Source organism: Oncorhynchus gorbuscha, linkage group LG01 (assembly GCF_021184085.1).
Source record: "Oncorhynchus gorbuscha isolate QuinsamMale2020 ecotype Even-year linkage group LG01, OgorEven_v1.0, whole genome shotgun sequence".
Lineage (NCBI taxonomy): Eukaryota > Metazoa > Chordata > Actinopteri > Salmoniformes > Salmonidae > Oncorhynchus > Oncorhynchus gorbuscha.
In genome coordinates, this window is record NC_060173.1 from 41,302,356 (window position 1) to 41,328,965 (window position 26,610).

The window sequence follows — 26,610 nt, forward strand, 5'->3', positions numbered from 1 at the left end:
TTGTTGAATTGGACTGATATTGTGTTGAATATATGAGAATAAACGCTTCTATTGTACTTCACCCACTCATTAAGCTTTTAAACCTGTTTTCCTTAAGGTTAATAATATTCTATTTATTTATATGCTTTATGTGGTCTTCAAGTAAACATACGGTATGTGTTTAGACATGAATCCTTTTGGGAATGTGTCTGGAAAGTGCTGGTATGCTTTTTAGGAATTTCTTATGCTGAGCTAGTGCTGGGCAGAACTAAAATGTCTCATTTTAATAATTCTCTGTGGTAGCTTATGTTTCCCTGTTAGTAATGTTCAGTGCAGAGAATATAAACCTAGCAGGTGTTATAAAGACGGTTTATAACGTGTTTAACCACCATATGTCGAGCCAATTGTTTGACTCCTAATGTCGACATTCAATCAAACCGCAAACTACAATCTCCTGCAATGCATGTCTTTCCAAAGGTAGATACCTTAGTAGTAGTATTCTTCCAATTAACTATTATTTTTCTATTTTCAGGCGGATCAATGGAATACTCATTTGTTTAAAAGGGCTAAAGGCAGAGGAAAATTAGCTTCAACATGCTAATTTGATTATTGAAGTCGAAGTAGATCCCTACAAGACTTTGAGGCTTTGAAGAGGAGAAACAAACAAAATATATCAATAGGTTGAAAGACAGATGGAACATAGTAAACCATTAAAAGGCGTTACTATCATTAGCAAAAAGTACAGAACACATACAGGGACACTTATTCCTACATTCCCACACGTATCAGTTCATGTGTCATTCACTCTCTCTGTCTTACTCAAATAGAAACAAACTCACTACCTGCAATCATGACAGAAAATGTAAGCTCAAGGATGGACACCCCAACCAACATTTCCTTGGTGGGCCCAGGGGACCCCATATCTCAGTCTCTGGAGTACAAGACTGTGGCAGTGTTCCTGGTTCTGCTGGTCTGTGGACTTGGCATTGTGGGTAATATCATGGTGGTTCTGGTGGTCCTCACCACGCGACACATGCGTACGCCCACCAACTGCTACCTGGTCAGCCTGGCAATAGCGGACCTGACCGTGCTGGTGGCCGCTGGTCTGCCTAATGTGTCAGACAGCCTGATGGGCACCTGGGTGTTTGGGCATGCTGGCTGCCTTGGTATCACTTACCTTCAGTATCTTGGCATCAATGTGTCCTCCTGCTCCATTACAGCCTTCACTGTGGAGAGGTAAGTGACACCTCAACTACCGTACCCCATTTACACATCATCAAGTACCAGCCATATACGGTGCATTCAGAAAGTATTCAGACCCCTTGCCTTTTTCCAATTATTGTTACATTACAGCCTCACTCTACAATGGATTAAATAGTTATTTTCCCCTCGTCAGTCTACACATAATAATCCATAATGAAAAAAAGTGTTTTAGAAACATATGCTAATTTATAAAAAATGTAAAAAACGAAATATCACATTTACATAAGTATTCAGACCCTTCACTCAGCACTTTAATGAAGAACCTTTGGCAGCGATTACAGCCTCAAGTCTTCTTGAGTATGACACTACAATCTTGGCATACCTGTATTTGTGGAGTTTCTCCCATTCTTCTCTGCAGATCCGTACTCCAGGTTGGATGGGGAGTGTCACTACACCGCTATTTTCAGGTCAATCCAGAGATGTTCGACGGGGTTCAAGTCCGGGCTCTGGCTGGGTCACTCAAGGACATTCAAAGACTTGTCCCGAAGCCACTCCTGCATTGTCTTGGCTGTGTGCTTATGGTCGTTGCTGTTGGAAGGTGAACCTTCACCCCAGTCTGAAGTCCTGAGTGCTCTGAAGCAGGTTTTCTCAGTCCCTGCCGCTGAAAAACATCCCCACAGCATGATGTTTCCACCACCGTAGGGAAGGTGCCAGGTTTCCTCCGTGACACCTGGCATTCAGAATAAATACTTCAATCTTGGTTTCATCAGAACAGATAATCTTGTTTCTCATGGTCTGAAAGTCTTTTAGATGCCTTTTGACAAAGTAGGCTGTAGTGCCTTTTACTGAAGAGTGGCTTCCGTCTGGCCACTACGATAAAGGCTTGATTGGTGGAGTGCTGCAGAGATGTTTGTCCTTCTGGAAGGTACTCCCATCTCCACAGAGGAACTCTGGAGCTCTGTCAGAGTGACCATCAGGTTCTTGGTCACCTCCCTGACCAAGGCCCTTCTCCCCCGATTGCTCAATTTAGCCAGGCGGCCAGCTCTTGGAAGAGTCTTGGTGGTTCCAAACTTCTTCTGTTTAACAATGATGGAGGCCACTGTGTTCTTGGGGACCTCCAATGCTACAGACAATTTTTGTTACCCTTCTCAGATCTGTACCTCAAAACAATCCTGTCTTGGAGCTCTACAGAAAATTATTTTGACCTCATGGCTTGGTGTTTACTCTGACTTGCACTGTCAACTGTGGGACCTTACATAGACCGGTGTGTGACTTTCCAAATCATGTCCAATCAACTGCATTTGCCACATGTGGTCTCCAATCAAATTGTAGAAAAATCTCAAGGATGATCAATGGAAACAGGATACACCTGAGCTCAATTTCGAATGTCATAGTAAAAGGGTCTGTAGCAGTACCAGTCAAAAGTTTGGACACACCTAATCAATCAAGGGTCCTTCTTTATTTTTTACTATTTTCTACATTGTATGGAATAACACATATGGAATTATGTAGTAACCAAAAAGTGTTAAACAAATGAAAATATGTTTTAGATTTTTGATTATTCCAAGTAGTCACTCTCTGACTTGATGACAGCTTTGCACACTCTCAGCATTCTCTCCACCAGCTTTTTCTGGAATTATTTTCCAACCGTCTTTAAGGAGTACCCACATATGCTGAGCACTTGTTGGCATTTTCCTGTTTCCTGTTGATAAACAAATGATAGTCCCACTAAGTGCAAGCCAGATGGGATGCCATATTGCTGCAGAATGCTGTGGTATCCATGCTGGTTAAGTGTGCCTTGAATTCTAAATAAATTACAGACAATGTCACCAGCAAAGCAGCCCCACACCATCACACCTCCTCCTCCATGCTTCGTGGTGTGAACCACACATGTGGAGATCATCCGTTCACCTACTCTGCTTCTCACAAAGAGAAGACGGGTGGAACCAAAAATCTCATATTCGGACTCATCAGACCAAAGGACAGATTTCCACAGGTCTAATGTCTATTGCTCGTGTTTCTTGGCCCAAGCAAGTTTCGTCTTATTATTGGTGTCCTTTAGTAGTGGTTTCTTTGCGGCAATAAAGGCCTGATTCGACCATAAAGGCCTGATTCTCCTCTGAACAGTTGATGTTGAGATGTGTCTGTTAATTAAACTCTGTGAAGCATTTATTTCAGGTTGCTATTTCTGAGGCTGGTAACTCTCATGAACTTATCCTCTGCAGGAGAGGTAACTCTGGGTCTTTATTTCCTGTGGCGGTCCTCATGAGAGCCAGTTTCATCATAGCGCTTGATGGTGTTTGCGACTGCACTTGAAGAAACTTTCAAAGTTCTTGAAATGTTCCTGATTGACTGATCTTCATGTTTTAAAGTAATGATGGACTGTAATTTCTCTTTGCTTATTTGAGCTGTTCTTGCCATAATATAGACTTGGTCTTTTACCAAATAGAACTATCTTCTGTATACCACCCCGACCCTGTCACAACACAACTGATTGGCTCAAACGCATTAAGAAGGAATGAAATTCCACAAATGAACTTTTAACAAGGCACACCTGTTAATTGAAATGCATTCCAGGTGTCTGTCTCAACCAGCGGGGCAGTATTTTCACGTCCAGATGAAAAGCGTGCCTAAAGTAAACTGCCTGTTACTCAGGCCCAGAAGCTAGGATACGCATATAATTGGTAGACTTGGATATAATACACTCTAAAGTTTCTAAAACAGTTAAAATAATGTCTGTGAGTATAACAAGAGTCACTTCTAAGTGTCACTCCATGTGGACTCTACTGTTTGGTGCGCGTGAACTGGAACGTGCTTCACTTTGTTTTTATCCGGTATTGGAAAAAGTTTATCCCTTCTTAAATTGTATCGTTTATTTATGTTTTAGGATACCTGAGGTTGGATTAGGAACGTTGTTTGAAATGTTTGGACCAAGTTTACAGGTAACTTATTAGATACTTTGTAGTCATGTTGGGCGAACACTTTTTTTGTTACTACATGTTTCCATATGTGTTATTTCATAGTTTTGATGTCTTCACTATTATTCTACAATGTAGAAAATAGTAAAAATAAAGATAAACCCTTGAATGAGTAGGTGTGTCTAAACTGTATGTAAATAAGGTATTTCTGTTTTCTTATTTTTATACATTTGCAAAAATGTCTAAACCTATTTTGGCTTTGTCATTATCGGGTATTGTGTGTAGATTGACGAGGAAACATTTTTATTTAATCAATTTTAGAATAAGACCGTAACATAACAACATTTGGAAAAAGTGCCAAGGGGTTTGAAAACTTTCCTAATGCACTGTATACAAAATCATATCTGAATAATTTACTGTATAAACGTCTCTGTAGAACAACATGCCGAAGAGTCTATTAATTGTTCTTCTCCATTTCCAGGTACATTGCTATCTGCCACCCAATGAGGGCCCAGACAGTGTGTACGTTGTCCCGGGCCAAGCGGATCATAGCAGGGGTGTGGGTGTTCACCTGTGTCTACTGCTTGCTGTGGTTCTTCCTGGTGGACATCCAGGTAATGAAGGACAGCACCATCCAGTGTGGCTACAAGGTGTCCCGTGACCTCTACCTCCCCATTTACCTCATTGACTTTGCCATCTTCTACGTGATCCCTCTGCTCCTGGCCATAGTCCTGTACGGCCTCATTGCCCGCGTCCTGTACCTCAACCAACTCCCCAACCGGCCCGACGCGGGTACAGTCTCTGCTGGCGCCACCACGCTCCGCAGGAGCTGCAAGGAACCAGCAGACGAAGGAAAAGGGGGTCGTCAGGGCCGCCCGAAGAGTGTGCTCTTCTCCAGGAAACAGGTGCGTGTGTCAACGAATATGGAGCACCCTTTATTTTAGGTAACCTTTATTTTGACAGAGAGTCATAGCTTACTGAGACCAAATTGTCTTCCACAGAGGAGCCTTGTAATTACAAAGAATATAAGAAAAGCAAAACAGAGAGACACAATTCAATCATAGAAAAACATTCTTCAGTAAAAGGGTCCTCAATCAGCTGTCTGAATGGCCCTAGAAGCACCGCATCCTTCAGTTTCAGAGAGCTTTGGAGATTAAGTAAGGTGCAAAAAACTAGTAAGGTGCAAAAAACTAAAAGCAGATTGACCTACAGTAACTCAGTGGAGATGGAAGGGATCCCCAGTGCTAGCCATCCCTGAGACCGGGCCTGGCAGCTCGGACGTCTGTATGTTAACAATGAAGGTACGGTGGAAGTTTGTGCAATGGACCGATTTACAAGACTTTAAAGAAGTCTAGCCTGTTTTCTGATACAAAATATTTTGCCCGGGGGTCAGCAGTTTTTATTATGTCAGTTATTGACAGTCACTCAATTTGCCATTGTCAGCCAAAGTTTTTTTGATTTGTAGTGTGTCAGTGTCCTCTGTCTCCTTTCTCATTATTTTGTTCAAAATAGTAGATCATAAACACTTTGTGTTTCAATTATTCAAAAACAAAGGATTCTTCACCCGGTAGTGGTTCTGAAAAGTTGTCTATAGTCATTTCCATATTGATTACCAGAGTTTTTGTCAATGACCTAGAACAAGAATTCGATCAATTGATTTGAAAAAAATGGTGTTGCAAAATTAGTCTAGTCAGCGATCTAAACTTGTAGTAATTATGGCCGAATACCAAACAGGCATGCAGGGCACATGCCCAGGGGCCCTGACCTCCAGGGGGCCCCCATTTATTTTGTCACTCTCACTCAGATATCATATTAACATGGCATAAGTTATCAAATAAAATGTATTTATATAGCCCTTCGTACATCAGCTGATATCTCAAAGTGCTGTACAGAAACCCAGCCTAAAATCCCAAACAGCAAGCAATGCAGGTGTAGAAGCACGGTGGCTAGGAAAAACTCCCTAGAAAGGCCAAAACCTAGGAAGAAACCTAGAGAGGAACCAGGCTATGTGGGGTGGCCAGTCCTCTTCTGTCTGTGCCGGATGGAGATTATAACAGAACATGGCCAAGATGTTCAAATGTTCATAAATGACCAGCATGGTCGAATAATAATAAGGCAGAATAGTTGAAACTGGAGCAGCAGCACAGTCAGGTGGACTGGGGACAGCAAGGAGTCATCATGTCAGGTCGTCCTGGGGCACGGTCCTTGGGCTCAGGTCCTCCGAGAGAGAGAAAAGAAGAGAGAATTAGAGAGAGCATATGTGGGGTGGCCAGTCCTCTTCTGGCTGTGCCGGGTGGAGATTATAACAGAACATGGCCAAGATGTTCAAATGTTCATAAATGACCAGCATTGTCAAATAATAGTAAGGCAGAACAGTTGAAACTGGAGCAGCAGCATGGCCAGGTGGACTGGGGACAGCAAGGAGTCATCATGTCAGGTAGTCCTGGGGCATGGTCCTAGGGCTCAGGTCAGTTGAAACTGGAGCAGCAGCATGGCCAGGTGGACTGGGGACAGCAAGGAGTCATCATGTCAGGTAGTCCTGGGGCATGGTCCTAGGGCTCAGGTCCTCCGAGAGAGAGAAAGAAAAAAAGGAGAGAATTAGAGAACGCACACTTAGATTCACACAGGACATCGAATATGACAGGAGAAGTACTCTAGATATAACAAACTGACCCTAGCCCCCCGACACAAACTACTGCAGCATAAATACTGGAGGCTGAGACAGGAGGGGTCAGGAGACACTGTGGCCCCATCCGAGGACACCCCCGGACAGGGCCAAACAGGAAGGATATAACCCCACCCACTTTGCCAAAGCACAGCCCCCACACCACTAGAGGGATATCTTCAACCACCAACTTACCATCCTGAGACAAGGCTGAGTATAGCCCACAAAGATCTCCGCAACGGCACAACCCAAGGGGGGGGCGCCAACCCAGACAGGATGACCACAACAGTGAATCAACCCACTCAGGTGACGCACCCCCTGCAGGGACGGCATGAGAGAGCCCCAGTAAGCCAGTGACTCAGCCCCTGTAATAGGGTTAGAGGCAGAGAATCCCAGTGGAAAGAGGGGAACCGGCCAGGCAGAGACAGCAAGGGCGGTTCGTTGCTCCAGAGCCTTTCCGTTCACCTTCCCACTCCTGGGCCAGACTACACTCAATCATATGACCCACTGAAGAGATGAGTCTTCAGTAAAGACTTAAAGGTTGAGACCGAGTTTGCGTCTCTGACATGGGTAGGCAGTTATGACAAAATGTGTTGAATTGCTGGAATTTAGCTTTAAAATGTGTTATGTTCCCCAGCAAGAAAACAAAATACTGTCACTCAGAACGGGGAACTAACAAAGAGTCACTGAAAACAGGCAAAACGAAACAGGTGGGGTTTTAGGAGGGGTTCTAAAAGACATTCATGGAGGTGTCCACTGAAAGTTGACTAACAACAACAACTGGAATCTAAAAGACACGAGCTCCCAATAAATTTGCCCAAGAAGAGGCAAACAAAAAAGAAACCCACACCAAACTTAAAGAAAACCAAAACGTTGAGCAAAACAAAAACAGGGAGGATCAAATAAAGGATTGTTTGTCTCGAAGTTAAAATAGGGAGCGCCAACTAAACGTGTTAACCCTCCATATCTCTCAAAACCACTGGAGCACTAGGCCAGCCACTCTTGAATACCATTAGGGCCAGCAAAGGTGAAACACTAATGAGATGGCAACCAGCACAGGTGTAACACATACTGATTAACAATGTGACTCCAAACGGTGCACCTAACTCATAAATATGCTTTTTGAAAGATAGCTTTTCATCAATCCAGATGCCCAGATATTTATAATTGGCATGATCAATGTGGGCACCATCCAATGCAAAAATCAGATACATTTTTTTGTTTTGGAATATAATATACTTGGTTCAGACAGGATACACCACGCACTCATTCAACCATTAGAAAAAGATTACATTACATACAATATGTTAGTCTTAGCAATAGGCTCTGCTCCTTCAGGGTATCTCACTGGCTCATGTTAATTTTAAAGGCCCAGTTCAGTCAAAAACGTGTATTTATATATACAAAGGTATGTGGACATGCCTTAAACATTTTGTGGATTTGGCTATTTCAGCCACACCCGTTGCTGACAGGTGTATAAAATCTGGCTTACAGCCATGCAATCTGCAAGGTCAAATATTGACAGTAAAATGGCCTTACTGAGGAGCTTAGTGACTTTCAAAGTGTCGTGGAAATTTCCTTAATTACCAAATGATGAGAGAGCAAATCACACACCAGTCAGAGTTATGCTTAATCTTCACCTTTAATAATAATTAAGCTTTTGCAATAGCATTTAGACTTTCAACAGTTCAGTATCTCTAATGAAAAGTTGAGAGTGCTCAACATAATGGCAACTGGGATCCTTTATAGCAAAGATCCACCCCACCCTAGACGACATGACAAACCACAGGTCTTAGGAACTTACACAAAGACTTTACTTCAGAGAGGAATATCCCCTAGCCAGACAGAATTTGCTATAAATTATCATTCAGTTTGGTCTCCTAAACAAAGCTCTTATCTCATCCTTGGTACAAAATGGTACCAAGACATTACCCCAACCCAATGATATATATCAAATTGTCATTTTAGATACCCCATCCTAAATACAACCAATTCTGGACAAGCTCATGGAGAGGAAAGTGAGCTTCTAGGTCAAGATAGGGCAACGAGAGAGGGAACATAGAATGGTTCCAGACACTGCCATCCTCCTCTCCCCGATGGGAAAAGTAGGGAGTGACTGGCACACAGACACAGTGGAGCCAAAAGATAATTGGTTCCCCATCAATCATTCCTTCACATGGTTTAAAAGATATGTTTACACATGATGACACCTTGACCTCTCCCCTCTCTGCGGCCCAAGCAACTTAGTCTTGACAGAGAACAGATAATTGCAAATGGCCACCACTATAGTACAACAAAATACATTCTTATGAGAAATAACTCATAAGCATATCAGGAAAATAAAACATTTTATCTATGTTACCCAACCAATTCTGATTAATCCCCAACAAACTTGACACCATCATAGGATGCAACCTTTCCAACAAGTCAGTTTGTCACGTTTATGCCCTGCTAGATTTCTAGCCGCCCCATGACAAAATGCGTAGAATTGCTGGAAAATAGCTAAAACAAAGTTTTCTTTATGTATTATTTCTTACATTGACAGAAAATCTTAAGTGTCATTACATACCGCCGGAAATAACAATTGGATATCAGCGTGATGTCAATTTACACTACGACCAGGAATGCAACTTTCCCGAAGAGCATCCTTTGTCCGCACCACCCAGGGCATTTCAACTGATTCCAGAGGCCGACCCAAAACATCAGCGCCGGAGAAGATGGACTTCGGAGTCATGCACACCAACCACCACTTCTGAGTATATTACTTGCTAATGTCCGGTCCCTAGATAACAAGTTCGACAAAATCGGGGCAAGGGTTGCTTTCCAAAGAGACAGAGATTGTAACATACTCTGTTTCACGGAAACATGCATATTCTCTCTCGGGATATGCTGTCATAGTCAATACAGCCACTGGATTGTTAGTGTGTCACGTCGACAGGAATAAACATCAAGCCGACAGGAATAAACGACTCATGGTGTAATTGTAACAACATACAGGAACTCAAGTTATTTTGTCCACCTGACCTAGAATTGCTCACAATAAAATGCAGACCATATTATCACCCAAGAGAATTATCTTAGATTATTGTCACAGCCGTGTATTTCCCCCTTCAAGAGCGATACCACAACGGCCCTCAAGGAACTTCACTGGACTTTATGCAAACTGGAAACCATATATCCAGAGTCTCCATTTATTTTAGCTGGGGATTTTAACAAAGCAAATTTGAGAACAAGGCTACTTAAATTCTATCAGCATATCGACTGTAGCACTCACGCTGGAAAACACTGGACCACTGTTACTCTAACTTCCGTGATTCGCTGAGTGAGTTTTTATAAGGAAGTGTATATGAGATGGTGTACCCACTCTGACTACTAAAACCTGCCCAAACCAGAAACCATTGATAGATGGCGGCATTCGCGCAAAGCACCACATTTAACCATGGAAAGATGACTGGGAATATGGCGAATACAAAGTGTAGTGGCTTCCTTTCGTCTTTACCATAGCCACTGCCCAAGCCTGAAGCGGGGTTGTTTGGTACGCATACAGTCCACACTCAAGATTTCCAAACGGCCAAACATTCAATGACATCCAGGGATATGGTGCAACAAAAATGTTTATTCTTCTTATATCTAACAAATAAATGATTCTCCAATCAACTTAAAGCATAGATGACTTTATATGGAAAATACATATTATGACCTGTCTGTATGGTCAAAAAACTATACCGCTCCCGCATCTAGCAAGGACTCCCTCTCCCGAAGGCCCAACGTCCTGCCTTTATCCTAACACACTTACCACAATACAATGAACAGGCAAGAGGGGGGGCCAAATGGCTGAGTTACACTAACAACAAATTAATATATCTCAATCAGGTAAATATAAATCATAAAGGTACGTACCTAATATTTCATCATTTACATTAATATTTAATATATTTACACAAATATACATGGGAGCTCCATATGTTCGGTCTTTTATACAAATATGTCCAAATCGGCTCTAACACAAAGAGTATAGTTATTCCGTCTGCAAGGCAATCAAACAAGCAAAATGTGAGCATAGAGACAAAGTGGAGTCGCAATTCAACAGCTCAGACACGAGATGTATGTGACAGGGTCTAGAGACAATCACGGACTACATAAGGAAGCCAGCCACGTCACGGACACCGACATCTTGCTTCCAGACAAACTAAACACCTTCTTTGCCCCCTTTGAAGATAATACAGTGCCACCGTCATGGCCCGCTTCCAAGGACTGTGGGCTCTACTTCTCCGTGTTAACACTCGCAAGGCTGCTGGCCCAGACAGAATCTAGCCGCGTCCTCAGAGCCCGGGTAGACCAGCTGGCTGGTATGTTCACGGACATTTTCAATCTCTCCCTATCCCAGCCTGCTGTCCCCAGTTGCTTCAAGATGTCCACCATTGTTCCTGTACTCAAGAAAGCTAAATGACTAGCACTCACTTCTGTCATAATATTTTTGTTTATTTTTAATTCACCTTTATTTAACCAGGTAGGCCAGTTGAGAACAAGTTCTCATTTACAACTGCAACCTGGCCAAGATAAAGCAAAGCAGTGTGACACAAACAGCACAGAGTTACACATGGGATAAACAAACATATAACACAATAGAAAAATCTATATACAGTGTGTTCAAGTGTAGTGAGATTAGGGAGATAAGGCAATAAATAGGCCATAGTGGCAAAATAATTACAATTTAGCAATTAAACACTGGGGTTATAGATGTATAGAAGTTGAATGGGTGGGCTATTTACAGATGGGCTGTGTACAGGTGCAATGATGCAATGATCGGGAAGCTGCTCTGACAGCTGATGCTTAAAGTCAGTGAGGGAAATATAAGGCTCCAGCTTCAGTGATTTTTGCAATTCGTTCCAGTCATTGGCAGCAGAGAACTGTAAGGAAAGGCGGCCAAAGGAGGTGTTGGCTTTGGGGATAACCAGTGAAATATACCTGCTGGAGCGCGTGCTACGTGTGGGTGCTGCTATGCTGACCAGTGAGCTAAGATAAGGTGGGGCTTTAACTAGCAAAGACTTATAGATGACCTGGAGCTAGTGGGTTTGGTGACAAGTATGAAGCGAGGGCCAGCCAACGAGAGCATACACATCGCATTGGTCGGTAGTATATGGGATTTGGTGACGAAATGGATGGCACTGTGATAGACTACATCCAATTTGCTGAGTAGATTGTTGGAGGCTATTTTGTAAATGACATCGCCGAAGTCAAGGATCGGTAGGATAGTCAGTTTTACAAGGGTATGTTTGGCAGCATTTGTTGTGAAATGAAGTGTTTTGAGAGACTAGTCAAAGATCATATCACCTCCACCCTACTTGCTACCCTAGACCCACTCCAATTTGCTTACATCCCCAATAGGTTTACAGACAATGCAATTGCCATCACAATGCACTCTGCCCTATCCCATCTGGAAAATAGGAATACCTATGTAAGAATGCTATTCATTGACTATATCTCAGCATGCAACATAGCACCCTTCAAGTTCATCATTAAGCTTGAGGCCCTGGGTCTCAACCCCTCCCTGAGCAATTGGGTCCTGGACTTCCTGATGGGCCGCCCCCAGTTGGTGAAGGTAGGAAACAACAACTCCACTTCGCTGATCCTCAACACTGGGGCCCCACAGGGGTGCGTGCTCAGCCCCCTCCTGTATTCCGTGTTCACACATGACTGCATGGCCATGCACGCCTCCAACTCAATCATCAAGTTTGCAGACAACACAACAGTAGTAGGCTTGATTACCAACAACGGCGAGACAGCCTACAGGGAGGAGGTGAGGGCTCGCGGAGTGTGGTGTCAGAAAAAATAACCTCTCACTCAACGTCAACAAAAGAAAGGAGATGATCGTGGACTTCAGGAAACAGCAGAGGGTGCACCCCTCCATCCACATCGACGGGACAGCAGTGGAGAGGTGGAAAGTTTTAAGTTCCTCGGCGTACACATCACAGACAAACTGAAATGGTCCACCCACACAGACTGTGTGTTGAAGAAGGCACAAAAGTGCCTCTTCAACCTCAGGAGGCTGAACAAATTTGGCTTGTCACCTAAAACCCCCACAAACTTTTCCAGATGTACAAGTGAGAGCATATCATCGCCTGGTACGGCAACTGCACTGTCCACAACCGCAGGGATCTCCAGAGGGTGGTGCGGTCTGCACAATGCATCACCGGGTGTAAACTACCCGCCCTCCAGGACACCTACAGCACCCGATATCACAGGAAGGCCAAAAAGATCATCAAGGTCAACAACCACCCGAGCCACTGCCTGTTCACCCCACTACCATCCAGAAGGCGAGTTCAGTACAGGTGCATCAACGCTGGGACCGAGAGACAGCTTCTATCTCAAGGCCACCAGACTGTTAAACTAGCACAGACAGGCTGCTGCCTACATACAGACTTGAAATGATTGGCCACTTTAATAATGTCACTTTAATAACGTTTACATATCTTGCATTACTCATCTCATATGTATATACTGTATTCTATGCTATCTATTGCATCTTAGTTTATGCCGCTCTGTCATTGCTCATCCATATATTTATATATTCTTATTCCATTCCTTTACTTAGATTTGAGTGTATTAGGTATTTGTTGTAGAATTGTTAGATATTACTTGTTAGATATTACTGCACTGTCTGAACTAGAAGCATAAGGATTTCGCTACACTTGCAATAACATATGTTAACCATGTGTATGTGACCAATATAATTTGATTTGATTTAGAGTTTCCCCGGTCAACTGTAAGTGCTGTGAAGTGGAAACGTCTAGGAGCAACAATGGCTCAGTTGTGAATTGGTAGGCCACACAAGCTCACAGAAATGGACATCAGAGTGCTGAAGCGTGTAGTGCATATAAATCTTCTGTCCTCAGTTGCAACACTCAATAACGAGTTCAAAACTGCCTCTGGAAGCAACGTCAGCACAATAACTTTTCATCGGGAGCTTCATGAAATGGGTTTCCATGGCCGAGCAGCTGCACACAAGCCTAAGATCACCATGCGCAATGCCAAGCATCAGTTGGAGCGGTCCTTCTGTAGCTCAGTTGGTAGAGCATGGCGCTTGTAACGCCAGGGTAGTGGGTTCGATCTCCGGGACCACCCATACGTAGAATGTATGCACACATGACTGTAAGTCGCTTTGGATAAAAGCGTCTGCTAAATGGTATATATTATTATTATATTATTAAAGCTCACCACCATTGGACTCAGTGGAAGTGGAAATGCATTCTCTGGAATGATGAATCATGCTTCACCATCTGGCAGTCCGACGACGAATCTGGGTTTGGTGGATGCCAGGAGAACGCTACCTGCCCGAATGCATAGTAACAACTGTAAAGTTTGGTGGAGGAGGAATAATTTTCTGGGGCTGCTTTTTATGGTTTGGGCTAGGTCCCTTAGTTACAGTGAAGGGAAATCTTAGCTACAGCATGCAATGTCATTCTAGACAATTCTGTGCTTCCAACTTTGTTGCAACAGTTTCGGGAAGGCCCTTTCCTGTTTCAGCATGACAATTCCCCCATGCACAAGGTGAGGTCCATGGTTTGTCGAGATCGGTGTGGAAGAACTTGACTGGCCTGCACAGAGCCCTGACCTCAACGCTATCTTTCACCTTTGGGATGAATTGGAACACAAACTGCGAGCCAGGCTGTTAAAGCAGCAAAGGGGGGGACCAGCTTCATATTAATGCCCATGAGTTTGGAATGATATGTTCGGCGAGCAGGTGCCCACATACTTTGGGTCATGTTGTTTACATACAGTATATATATTATATTATGAGGTTGAAATAATACTGTGAAATTGTAAAAATCTTGATAATGCCATTTTAGTGTGATGCATGAAACACAACAAGAATCTCACTGCCAATAGGTACTCATCACAGTGGTAGGTTGATCCTTCTCTTGCTAGAACAAAAACAATACCTGCTGCGTGCCGCCCCGGTAGCAGCATACCTATTGATTCTCCTAGTAGACTCACAATTCTCGTTAGTGGCCAACAACTTGACTTTGAGCCAAACGAACCCATACATAGGGGAGCCCCCCAAAAAGTCTGAGCCTTAAAGCTTGTGCTTCAATCTAAGTAATGTATTACAAAATGGCAATCAAAATTCGCCAATTTAAGCTAGAGATACCTGTTTTTTTTGCATTCCACCGTATCCGCCTTTGTCAGACTTCCTCATCTGCGGTGGAAGGTGGCCAAGCTACAGATGATGTTCGTCAGACCATGAGACATCTCGAAAATCAGTCTTCTCATCAAAATGTCTGTTGTTTGGCCTACAAACTACTATGATCGCTCTATGGAAAGATGAGACTCTCATGAACACAATACTGTTTTCTGTTTTGCTCCACGACTCCCAAGAAGTTGTTACCGCCGATGTGTCAACTTCTGTCTGTAGCGTCCGAACTGTTTGGTCTACAAACTTTTATGACCACGCTATGGAAAGGGGAGATTATCACATATTATCACAAATATGATGGTGTTCTCTGTTTTGCTCTATGACCCCCACAAGTTTCACAGGACTCGTCTGAAGGTAACTGGTACTGGCTGAAACCCGGGCGATTCCTTTGGACACCATCGCCCATAAGGGAATAACGGGTGGCATAGTCTACGATTACCAGGATGTACCGGTGTCCTCATGCTGTTTTTACCAGGGTTCCCACTATGTCCATGGCAATGTGTTTAAAGGGCACCTCGATGATCGGTAGGGGGGACCAGTGGGTTTCGTAAGTGTGCCTTTGGGGCAGTCATTTGACACTCCGGAAGCTGCGACAGTAGTCTTCCACGGCCCTCCTCATCCCGGGCCAGTGGAACAGGGTGGCTATCTGTTCCCGGGTCATCGCCATTCCTAGGTGCGCCCCCAACAGGTGGGTGTGGGCCAGCTGAAGAACAGTTCCCACGTACCATTGGGGTAGCAGCAATACCTCTCGAGGTTCCTCCTGTTGGCTTGACACCTGATACAAAAGGTTATTCTTGATTTGGAAATGGGGGTATCGCCAGTCACTCACCCCCGGAAGTAGCTGTCCATTTCCTGCTATCACTTGGGCTGCGGCGACTTACAAGTTAGGGTCCTCCCACTGGGCCGTCCCAAATTGTCCCCACAGTTGTCCCCCAGTGGGTGTCTTGACTGGACCCTCGAAATCGAGGAGAGGGAAGCTGGGCTCTTCCTCCCGTGGTTCCCCAAGGGGGTCGGGTTCCGGCACCCCCCTGACTCCGACTCCAGACTCGTAGATACAGGTTGGTCAACCGTTTGCTTCCGGGCCGCACTGGAGATGGGTCATCCTCGCTCTCATCTCCAGACTGCTCGTACCTTCTTCCTCAGAGGCCACGAACAGTGGACAATCTCGTCCCACTAGGAGAGGTACCGGCAACTCTGGTACTGCACCCACCATCATCTTGCATTTCCCTTGTGGCGTCACGATGTTGGCCCATACGGTTGGATACCGTTTTGTGTCCCCATGAACACAGGAAATGGACATCTCCCTACCACATTCGGTCTCCTGGTTCAGCAGGCTCATGGTTACGAGGGTAACCAGACTTCCAGAGTCTAATAGAGCTTCCGTGTCATGTCCATCAACCTTCACCGGGACCATGGGTGCAGTTGATTCGTGGTGTACCCAACAGAAGATGACGTAGTTCACTACGTGATCCCTCTCGCTTCCAGGGCTTGCTGATGGCATCGACTTCCCTCGAGCCGGGCAATTCCAGGCCATGTGCCCCCGGGTGCCACACTCAAAACACCTTTGTTCTCCATCTACCTGGATTTGTCGGTGGCAGGTCGGCCCTACCCCAGCCATCTCTCCATGGGTTTGCGGTCCTTTGGCCCTACCGACTGTCGGTTCGGGGTACCCAGCAGTGGGGCTGTCCTTCCGACTCCTCGAATGGGTTGCCGACAAGGCCCGGCTCCCACTTAGCAGGGCCTGAGCATTCTGATGCATCTCCACTGCTTCCAGGAGGCCCTCCAAGGTCTGGGGCACGCATAGACTTGCTGCCCTCTTCATGTCGTGGGGTAGTGCCCGTAGGAAGCGATCCAGGACCACTTCGTCTAGGATAGAGAGGGTGGATACATCGGTTAGGAGCCATCCTCTGGTGATGCATAGTAGGTTGCTCATCTGGGCTCAGGGGGATGCGTCGGCTACGAACCTCCAGTTGTGGAATAGTTGAGCCTGATGGGCCAGGCTATACCTGTAGCGGCTGAGTATCTCCCATTTGAGTCCGTCAGAGTTAGCCACCTGTTCATCGTTCATTTCCCAATAAGCCTTTCGAGCATTTCCAGAGAGGAACGGGGCCAGCATACTGGGCCACTTCTGCCTTAGCCATCCTTCCCGTAGTGCTGTCCGTTCAAACATACAGAGGTAGGTTTCGATGTTGTCATCTTCTGTTAGCTTGATTAAAAACTGGTTTGGATGTGATTCAGTAGACGTTCCTCCTTGTAGCTTCCTGATTTCCTCAATGAGGCAGACGTTTTGTAGCCGCTGTTCCTCCAGTGTTCGTACTTGAACCGCCTGTTGGGCTTGTTGGGCCCGGATGAACTGAACTATCAACTTGTCCATGCTGATGCTGTGTAAACGTCAACCCTGATCTGACCACGTTGTCAGAGTGCCCACATTCTCCATCACTTGTAGCAGACCAGGGGGTTGGGTCAAAACGTTTACACAGATCAGACAGAGTAGGATTAGCTCAGTTTCAAAGGTGTTTATTAAAATAATAGTCCAAAAGATAAGAATAGGTCTCCCCCAAGAGACCCTCTCTTTGATACCGTCTTCTGGGCTCCGGGTCTTGCTGTATCCTGTGGAGATCAAAAACTGAACTCCCTCCTGTTACCTCTGATACCGTCCCCAACTATATGGGAGTCCTTTCTTCCCCCAATCTCTCCCCTGTGTGCTGCCCTTCTGGCAGCTTTATGGGACTTGTACAGCTGGTGAGCAATCAGCCCTTGATTACTCACAAATTCCCAATCAGCCCCAATTAGTCCTGGCCGGAGAATCTGTCTGTCGATGCTGCCGCTACCATGCTTCACTGTAGGGATGGTGCCAGGTGTCCTCCAGATCTGACACTTGGCATTCAAGCAAAAGAGTTCAATCTTGGTTTCATCAGACCAGAGAATCATGTTTCTCCTGGTCTGAGAGTCTTTAGGTGCATTTTGGCAAACTCCAAGCGGGGTGTCATGTGCCTTTTACTGAGGAGTGGCTTCTGTCTGGTCACGTTATCATGAAGGCCTGATTGGTGGAGTGCTGCAGAGATGGTTGTCCTTCTGGAAGGTTCTCCTATCTCCCCTGAGGAACTCATAGTGACCATCGGGTTCTTGGTCACCTCCCTGACCAAGACCCTTGTCCCCCGATTGCTCAGTTTGGATGGTTGGCCAGCGCTTGGAAGAGTCTTGGTGGTTCCAAACTTTTTCCATTTAAGAAATGGAGGCCACTGTGTTCTTGTGGACATTCAATGCTGCAGAAATGTTTTGGTACCCTTCCCCAGATCTGTCTGTGCCTCGACACAATTGTGTCTCGAAGCTCTACGGACAATTTGTTTGGCCTCATGGCTTGGTTTTTGCTCTGACATGCACTGTCAACTGTGGGACCTTAAATAGACAGGCGTGTGCCTTTCCAAATCATGTCCAATCAATTGAATTTACCACATGTGGACTCCAACCAAGTTGTAGAAACATCTCAAGGATTATCAATGGAAACAGGATGCACCTGAGCTCAATTTCGAGTCTTACAGCATAGGGTCTGAATACTTATGTAAATAAGGCATGTCTGTTTTTTATTTTTAATAAATCTGCAAACATTCTAAAAGAATATTTTCGCTTTGTCATTAATGAGTACTGTGTGTAGATTGCTGTCATTCTTTTTTTTCATTCATTATTGAATAAGACTAACGTAACAAAATGTGGAAAATGTCAAGGGGTCTGAAGGAAATGTATATTGAATGAATCTGTAGGCTAATAAAGTTATATAAAATGGCATACAGTGGGGCAAAAAAGTATTTAGTCAGCCACCAATTGTGCAAGTTCTCCCACTTAAAAAGATGAGAGGCCTGTAATTTTCATCATAGACACCTGTACACTTCCACTATGACAGACAAAATGAGAAAAAAATCCAGAAAATCTCATTGTAGGATTTTTAATGAATTTATTTGCAAATTATGGTGGAAAATAAGTATTTGGTCACCTTCAAACAAGCAAGATTTCTGGCTCTCAAAGACCTGTAATTTCTTCTTTAAGGGGCTCCTCTGTCCTCCACTCGTTACCTGTATTGATGGCACCTGTTTGAACTTGTTAACAGTATAAAAGACACCTGTCCACAACCTCAAACTGTCACACTACAAACTCCACTATGGCCAAGACCAAAAAGCTGTCAAAGGACACCAGAAACAAAATTGTAGACCTGCACCAGGCTGGGAAGACTGAATCTGCAATAGGTAAGCAGCTTGGTTTGAAGAAATCAACTGTGGGAGCAATTATTAGGAAATGGAAGACATACAAGACCACTGATAATCTCCCTCGATCTGGGGCTCCACGCAAGATCTCACCCCGTGGGGTCAAAATGATCACAAGAACGGTGAGCAAAAATCCCAGAACCACACAGGGGGACCTAGTGAATGACCTGCAGAGAGCTGGGACCAAAGTAACAAAGCCTACCATCAGTAACACACTACGCCGCCAGGGACTCAAATCCTGCAGTGCCAGACGTGTCCCCCTGCTTAAGCCAGTACATGTCCAGGCTCGTCTGAAGTTTGCTAGAGAGCATTTGAATGATCCAGAAGAAGATTGGGAGAATGTCATATGGTCAGATGAAACCAAAATAGAACTTTCTGGTAAAAACTCAACTCGTCGTGTTTGGAGGACAAAGAATGCTGAGTTGCATCCAAAGAACACCATACCTACTGTGAAGCATGGGGGTGGAAACATCATGCTTTGGGGCTGTTTTTCTGCAAAGGGACCAGGACGACTGATCCATGTAAAGGAAAGAATGAATGGGGCCATGTATCGTGAGATTTTGAGTGAAAACCTCCTTCCATCAGCAAGGGCATTGAAGATGAAACGTGGCTAGGTCTTTCAGCATGACAAGGATCCCAAACACACCGCCCGGGCAACGAAGGAGTGGCTTCGTAAGAAGCATTTCAAGGTCCTGGAGTGGCCTAGCCAGTCTCCAGGTCTCAAATAGAAACTCTTTGGAGGGAGTTGAAAGTCTGTGTTGCTCAGCAACAGCCCCAAAACATCACTGCTCTAGAGGAGATCTGCATGGAGGAATGGGCCAAAATACCAGCAACAGTGTGTGAAAACCTTGTGAACACTTACAGAAAATGTTTGACCTCTGTCATTGCCAACAAAGGGTATATAACAAAGTATTGAGATGAACTTTGTTATTGACCAAATACTTATTTTACACCATAATTTGCAAATAAATTCATTAAAAATCCTACAATGTGATTTTCTGGATTTTTTCCCCTCATTTTGTCTGTCATAGTTGAAGTGTACCTATGATGAAAATTATAGGCCTCTCTCATCTTTTTAAGTGAGGTAACTTGCACAATTGGTGGCTGACTAAATACTTTTTTGCCCCACTGTATATTAGGCCGTATTATTTTGCCATTTTAGGGGAAACACTTGAATGAAATACAGGCTTACTACTTCTATGTCTCAAACGCCCCCAGGAGACAAACGCACAAGGAACACAATTCAAGTTTCAGCAAAGGACAACAGAAAATACACCTCTTTTAACAGGGAAATCATAATGAGTAAATAGGACACACCTGAGTGTCGTTAATGTCTCTTGGATGTTGACACTCTTGGAACCATGACACTCTAACGCAGTTCCACCTCCGACACCGCCAAAACTGCTTTGCGGATGTCGGCTGGCGTGGATCTGATAGAATCTAGCCCAGTCATTCAAAAGTATACAGGAGTTTCATCAGAACTTCAGACTTCCAATGAATAAAAGAGCAAAGAGTATCTGTTGGAGAACTGAGACTATAATCATCAGTAGCACTTTATAATAACACCATGTGCTAAAGCATTTATAATGAATTAGTAAATTATTAACATGATAGTAATCTAGTTATTCACACATTTATAAACAACTTTTAAAGTATTTAATAATGATTGATAACATCACTCATAAGATGTTCAGGTCCTTATAAACCATTTACTAACCATTAGTTAAGTCGTTTTATATGTCCTCATCTACAGTGTGGGATATTTATACGTTATAAATTCTTTATAAATGTTTTGAGTGGCCAGTGTAATTTCTCACAAAAAGATGGACATGCCATTGGTAGACATTCCAGCAGTACCTGGTGCTCCTTAAGGTCTCAAAATGGCCCCTAGAGCTACATCTGTGCTTGTCAGACCAGGTGACATCCCGAAAAATAAAATGCTTTGGGATAGCAACTAATATGACCCCACCATTCAAAAGCTGAGACTCTCACGAACACGTAGGCCTACATGTAGGTTGTATTGCACTATGACTCAAGCCTCATCTTTAGGTAACCGAGTACGGGGCTGAAACATGAATGAAAGTGAATAGAGCATTTCAGTGTCAAAGGTATCCGGGTCAATCCACAGTAAAACATATATCCTTATACACTGAGTGTACAAAACATTATTAAAATAATTTCTCTGGGCTAATAGCATTAAATCTTAATTCAAAGTTTCATCCAATATACAGTTGAAGTCGGAAGTTTACATACACCTTAACCAAATACATTTAAACTCAGTTTTTCACAATTCCTGACATTTAATCCAAGTAGAAATTCCTGTTTTAGGTCAGTTAGGATCACCACTTTATTTTAAGAATGTGAAATGTCAGAATAATAGTAGAGAGAAGGATTTATTTCAGGTTTTATTTCTTTCATCACATTCCCAGTGGGTCAGAAGTTTACATACACTCAATTAGTATTTGCCTTTGCCTTTAAATTGATTAATTGGGCCAAACGTTTCTGGTAGCCTTCCACGAGTTTCTGACAATAAGTTGGGTGAATTTTGGCCCATTCCTCCTGACAAAGCTGGTGTAACTGAGTCAGCTTTTTTAGGCCTCCTTGCTCGCACACGCTTTTTCACTTCTGCCCACAAATTGTCTATGGGATTGAGGTCAGGGCTTTGTGATGGCCTCTCCAAAACCTTGGATTTGTTGTCCTTAATGTTACGAAATTGTATTTTTAGTTGTCATCCTGAAATGTCCCCTGATGTTGATCCCTGTACAGGGACAGCATCCATAACAGGTGTTAAGCCATTTTGACACAACTTTGGAAGTATGCTTGGGGTCATTGTCCATTTGTAAGACCCATTTGCGGCCAAGTTTTAACTTCCTGACTGATGTCTTGAGATGTTGCTTCAATATATCCACATAATTTCCCTTCCTCACGCTGCCATCTATTTTGTGAAGTGCACCAGTCCCTCCTGCAGCAAATCACCCCCACAACATGATGCTGCCACCCCCGTGCATCACAGTTGGGATGGTGTCCTTCGGCTTGCAAGTGTCCCCCTTTTCCCTCCAAACATAACAATGGTGATTATGGCCAGACAGCTATTTTTGTTTCATCAAGGAGGACATTTCTCCAAAAAGTACGATCTTTGTCCCCATGTGCAGTTGCAAACAGTAGTCTGGCATTTTTATGGCGGTTTTGGAGCAGTGGCTTCTTCCTTGCTGAGCGTCCTTTCAGGTTATGTCAATATAGGACTCGTTTTACTGTGAATATAGATACTTTTGTACCTGTTTCCTCCAGCATCTTCACAAGGTCCTTTGCTGTTTTTCTGGGATTGATTTGCACTTTCCGCACCAAAGTACGCTCATCTCTAGGAGACAGAACGCTTCTCCTTCCTGAGTGGTATGAAGGCTGCGTTGTCCCATGGTGTTTAGACTTGGGTACTATTGTTTGTACAGATGAATGTGGTACCTTCAGGCGTTTGGAAATTGCTCCCAAGGATTAACCAGACTTGTGGAGGTCTACACATTTTTTTGGCTGATTTCTTTTGATTTGTACATGATGTCAAGCAAAGAGGCACTGAATTTGAATGTAGGCCTTGAAATACATCCACAGGTACACCACCAATTGATTCAAATGATGTCAACTAGCCTATCAGAAGCTTCTAAAGCCATGACATAAATTTCTGGAAAAATGACTTGTGTCATGCACAAAGTAGATGTCCTAACCGACTTGCCAAAATGATAGTTTGTTAACAAGAAATTTGTGGAGTGGTTGAAAACAAGTTTTAATGACTCCAACCTAAGTGTATGTAATCTTCCGACTTCAACTTTATATATTTTTTTTTATTGATACCTACAGGTGTCCTAAAATTCTAAATGATCCATGGTATGACCATCTTAAAACAATTCCATATGTCAGCTTAGTAGAACCACCCTCTGTCGGGTCTCTGTCTGCGGTGTAAGGGTACGTTTTGAAAGTAGGCTACACTGCTTAGGATCATACGAGGTCTCAGATGTAATTATTTGCAAACAGCGACCGCGTCAAAAAGATCAAATAAACATAGGCTATAAAACTCCTTTACTAGAGACATTGGTGATTTTATCTCAATTATTATATTATTGTCATTAAATAGAGTAGGTCTATTAATTGGACCGCTGACTATTAGCTCAGAATAATGGTGGTATAAAAAAATTATATTCTGCTAATGTCTTCAGTCATGTAACAAGACTGGAATTGCATGAATATGCCGAGATCTGGCCAGGGCCATAAGCCCTGTCTCGTGTGATTTCGGAAGCTAAGCAGGGTTGTGCCTGGTTAGTACTTGGTTGGGAGACTGCTTGGGAACCCCAGGTGCTGTAAGCTTGCTGTGACATGGTGAGGTGAAGATGATGATGATGAATCAGTGGTTAAGGATAACATAGTACTTTACTTAGAAATGGTACCGGAAGGAACACAGTAACACTGGGAAAACAGCAAACACTAAGTCTCAAACTCACTCAGGAGACAAATGCACATTCCACACAATTCAAGGTTCAGCAAAGGATAACAGAAAACACACTAGTTTCAACAGGGAAATCATAATGAGTAAATAGGACACACCTGAGTGTCGATAATGTCTCTAGGGCGGTCTCTGCTGCCCTCTGTGGACAGTGGAACCATGACATAGAGCTGTCAAATTCACAAATGGCGGACATTGCCATTGGATGGAACAAAACTACACCCAACTTTATATCCTTCAAATCCCATGCAACCGTGCAAGTTCATGCAACCGCATTACACGTTATATTGTCTACACCTGGATTAGACTGATAGGCTATAAATACCCCCATCGAAATTAACACAACACTGTCATAATTCCTATACTTAATAGAGCCTACACTTTATATTGCCCTTTTGAACTTCTAACGTGGCAAGGATAATAGGAAGGGAGTGGTTTTTGACACACGAGCAGCCGCTCACTGATTTGTTAGCTCATACACCTCCAAGAGCGCCAAAACATGCGGTTGTCAGCTAACTCAGGCTAACGCTCGATCTGATTGAATCGAGGCCGTAGTATAAGTATATGATTTTTGTCGACAATCTCCCAATGTACCTAATAAGAAAGGATGCTGCAAAGGGTGACTCTTTCCGCACTATTAGCTAGACCAGTGATTATCATTGTAGGGTATCCAAAGGTAAACTGGAGTTCTGTATTCAACCTAATGCAAACGTGAAGCTGTCTGTTTTGTTTGTGGCTTCATGTTGATAATCCCTCTACTGGTGATGCGTTAAGTGTCATCATCTCACCGTTGGAAAATGAAAGCTTCCACCTCCCTACTTCTCTCGCCTCAATTAAACACTGAATTTCTTTATTTCAACCTGGATTGCTATAAATGACTGCTGTTTAACAAGCGTACTTTATCTCGAATAGCATTAAGCTTAAATAGGTTGTGTATGATAGGTTTATCAACTGCCCCTCTTTTGTGCAGGTTACCGTTTTTGTTCTGGAGGCAGCTCTGCAGTGTGTTCACTAGCTGGCACAGCAGCAAAGTCACAAAATCTGATTTTAAACCTAACGCTAACCTTAACCACACTGCTAACCCAAATGCATAACCCTAACCTTAAATTAAGACCAACAAGCTAATTTTTGTTTACATATGTAACAGAATAACTTTACGTCCGTCCCCTCGCCCATACCCGGGCGCGAACCAGGGACCTTCTGCACACATCGACAACAGTCACCCACGAAGCATCGTTACCCATCGCTCCACAAAAGCCGCGGCCCTTGCAGAGCAAGGGGAACTACTACTTCAAGGTCTCAGAGCAAGTGACGTAACCAATTGAAACGCTATTTAGCGCGCACCGCTAACTAAGCTAGCCGTTTCACATCCGTTACACTCACCCCCCTTTTGATCTTCCTCCTTTTTTTTCCGCAGCAACCAGTAATCCGGGTCAACAGCATCAATGTAACAGAATAACTTTACGTCCGTCCCCTCGCCCATACCCGGGCGCAAACCAGGGACCTTCTGCACACATCGACAACAGTCACCCTCGAAGCATCGTTACCCATCGCTCCACAAAAGCCGCAGCCCTTGCAGAGCAAGGGGAACTACTACTTCAAGGTCTCAGAGCAAGTGACGTAACCGATTGAAACGCTATTTAGCGCACACCGCTAACTAAGCTAGCCGTTTCACATCCGTTACACATACATTTTTACAATAATAACCAATTTTGACTTTGGAGCTGGCCCATCGAGCGGAAATCGCTCAGTTCTGACACAAGGACAAGACTCATCCCAATAAATGTCAACCTGCCTCTTTTGTGTTGCCATGATCAAACATAGGAAGACTAAAAAAAGGTGGCCATGCTTCAACAACACATGTTTAAAATTCATACAGACAGAAAGGTGAGCAGGGGATAAAAGAAAGCCTGTGTCATTGTTTGGAAGTGATAAGGCTAATGAGTGGTGGTTACGGTGGTTCATTCCATCTGTCTCACCGGGGTTCTGGAATGTCTGCCTGTGTGCTGTCACCATGGTCACAAAGCCAGGGGCTGAGTGATCCTACAGTACTCTCTCTCTGATTTCTTTGAGGATGTGCCGAGCTCTCAGATGGGGGCCTGTTCTCCCTAAGTCACTCAGTGCAACTGGGGCCCCGTAGACCCAATCCACTCTGGCTGAGAGTGGCCAAAGTGTGTTTGTTTGCTTAAACCAAGCCTCACACAGATACATACCAAATTGTGTTATAATGATATTGCAACACGTCTTCCCTGGTCTCACCTCTCTTGTCTCTACCACAGGTCACCAAGATGCTGTCAGTGGTGGTGATCCTGTTCGCCTTACTGTGGATGCCCTACCGGACCTTGGTCCTTATTAACTCCTTCGTTGACACACCTTACCTGGATGCCTGGTTTGTACTGTTCTGTCGGATTTGTATGTATGCCAACAGTGCCATCAACCCTGTAGTGTACAACCTGATGTCTCAGAAGTTCCGTTCAGCGTTCCGCGTGCTCTCCCAATGCCAGAGGCTGGAGGCCCACTGTACACTCTCCATGAACCAGACCGGCTACAGCATGGCCAGGGACCCACGCACCTCCCAACAGACTAGCAACGAGACCAAACAGGGGGCAAGGAGAGTGACCTGCACTGACACAGTGACAGAGTGGCAGAGCAAAGACACCTCCTCAGCCCAAGAGAGGAAGGATCTGCATCACCTGAAGGAAGAGAGGAAAAACAGAAGCTTTGGTGAGATCAACTCCACACCTGGGCAATCTGAGATCAACTCCACACCTGGGCAATCTGAGACCAACTCCACACCTGGGCAATATGAGACCAACTCCACATCTGGGCAAACTGAGATCAAAGCCACACCTGGGCAACCTGAGATGAGTGAGGCAGGAATTAATCACACATTGCTGTAG

The 26,610-nt window shown here is 44.1% G+C and overlaps 1 protein-coding gene across 1 annotated transcript; it reads left to right on the forward strand.

The window, feature by feature from the left end:
- Positions 1-829: 829 nt before the first annotated feature.
- On the forward strand, positions 830-26,610 carry trhr2 (thyrotropin releasing hormone receptor 2). The gene is made up of 3 exons (XM_046317788.1): positions 830-1,215; positions 4,582-5,005; positions 25,990-26,610. Exons 1-3 carry the CDS (start codon positions 830-832, stop codon positions 26,608-26,610), a joined length of 1,431 nt encoding a protein of 476 aa, XP_046173744.1.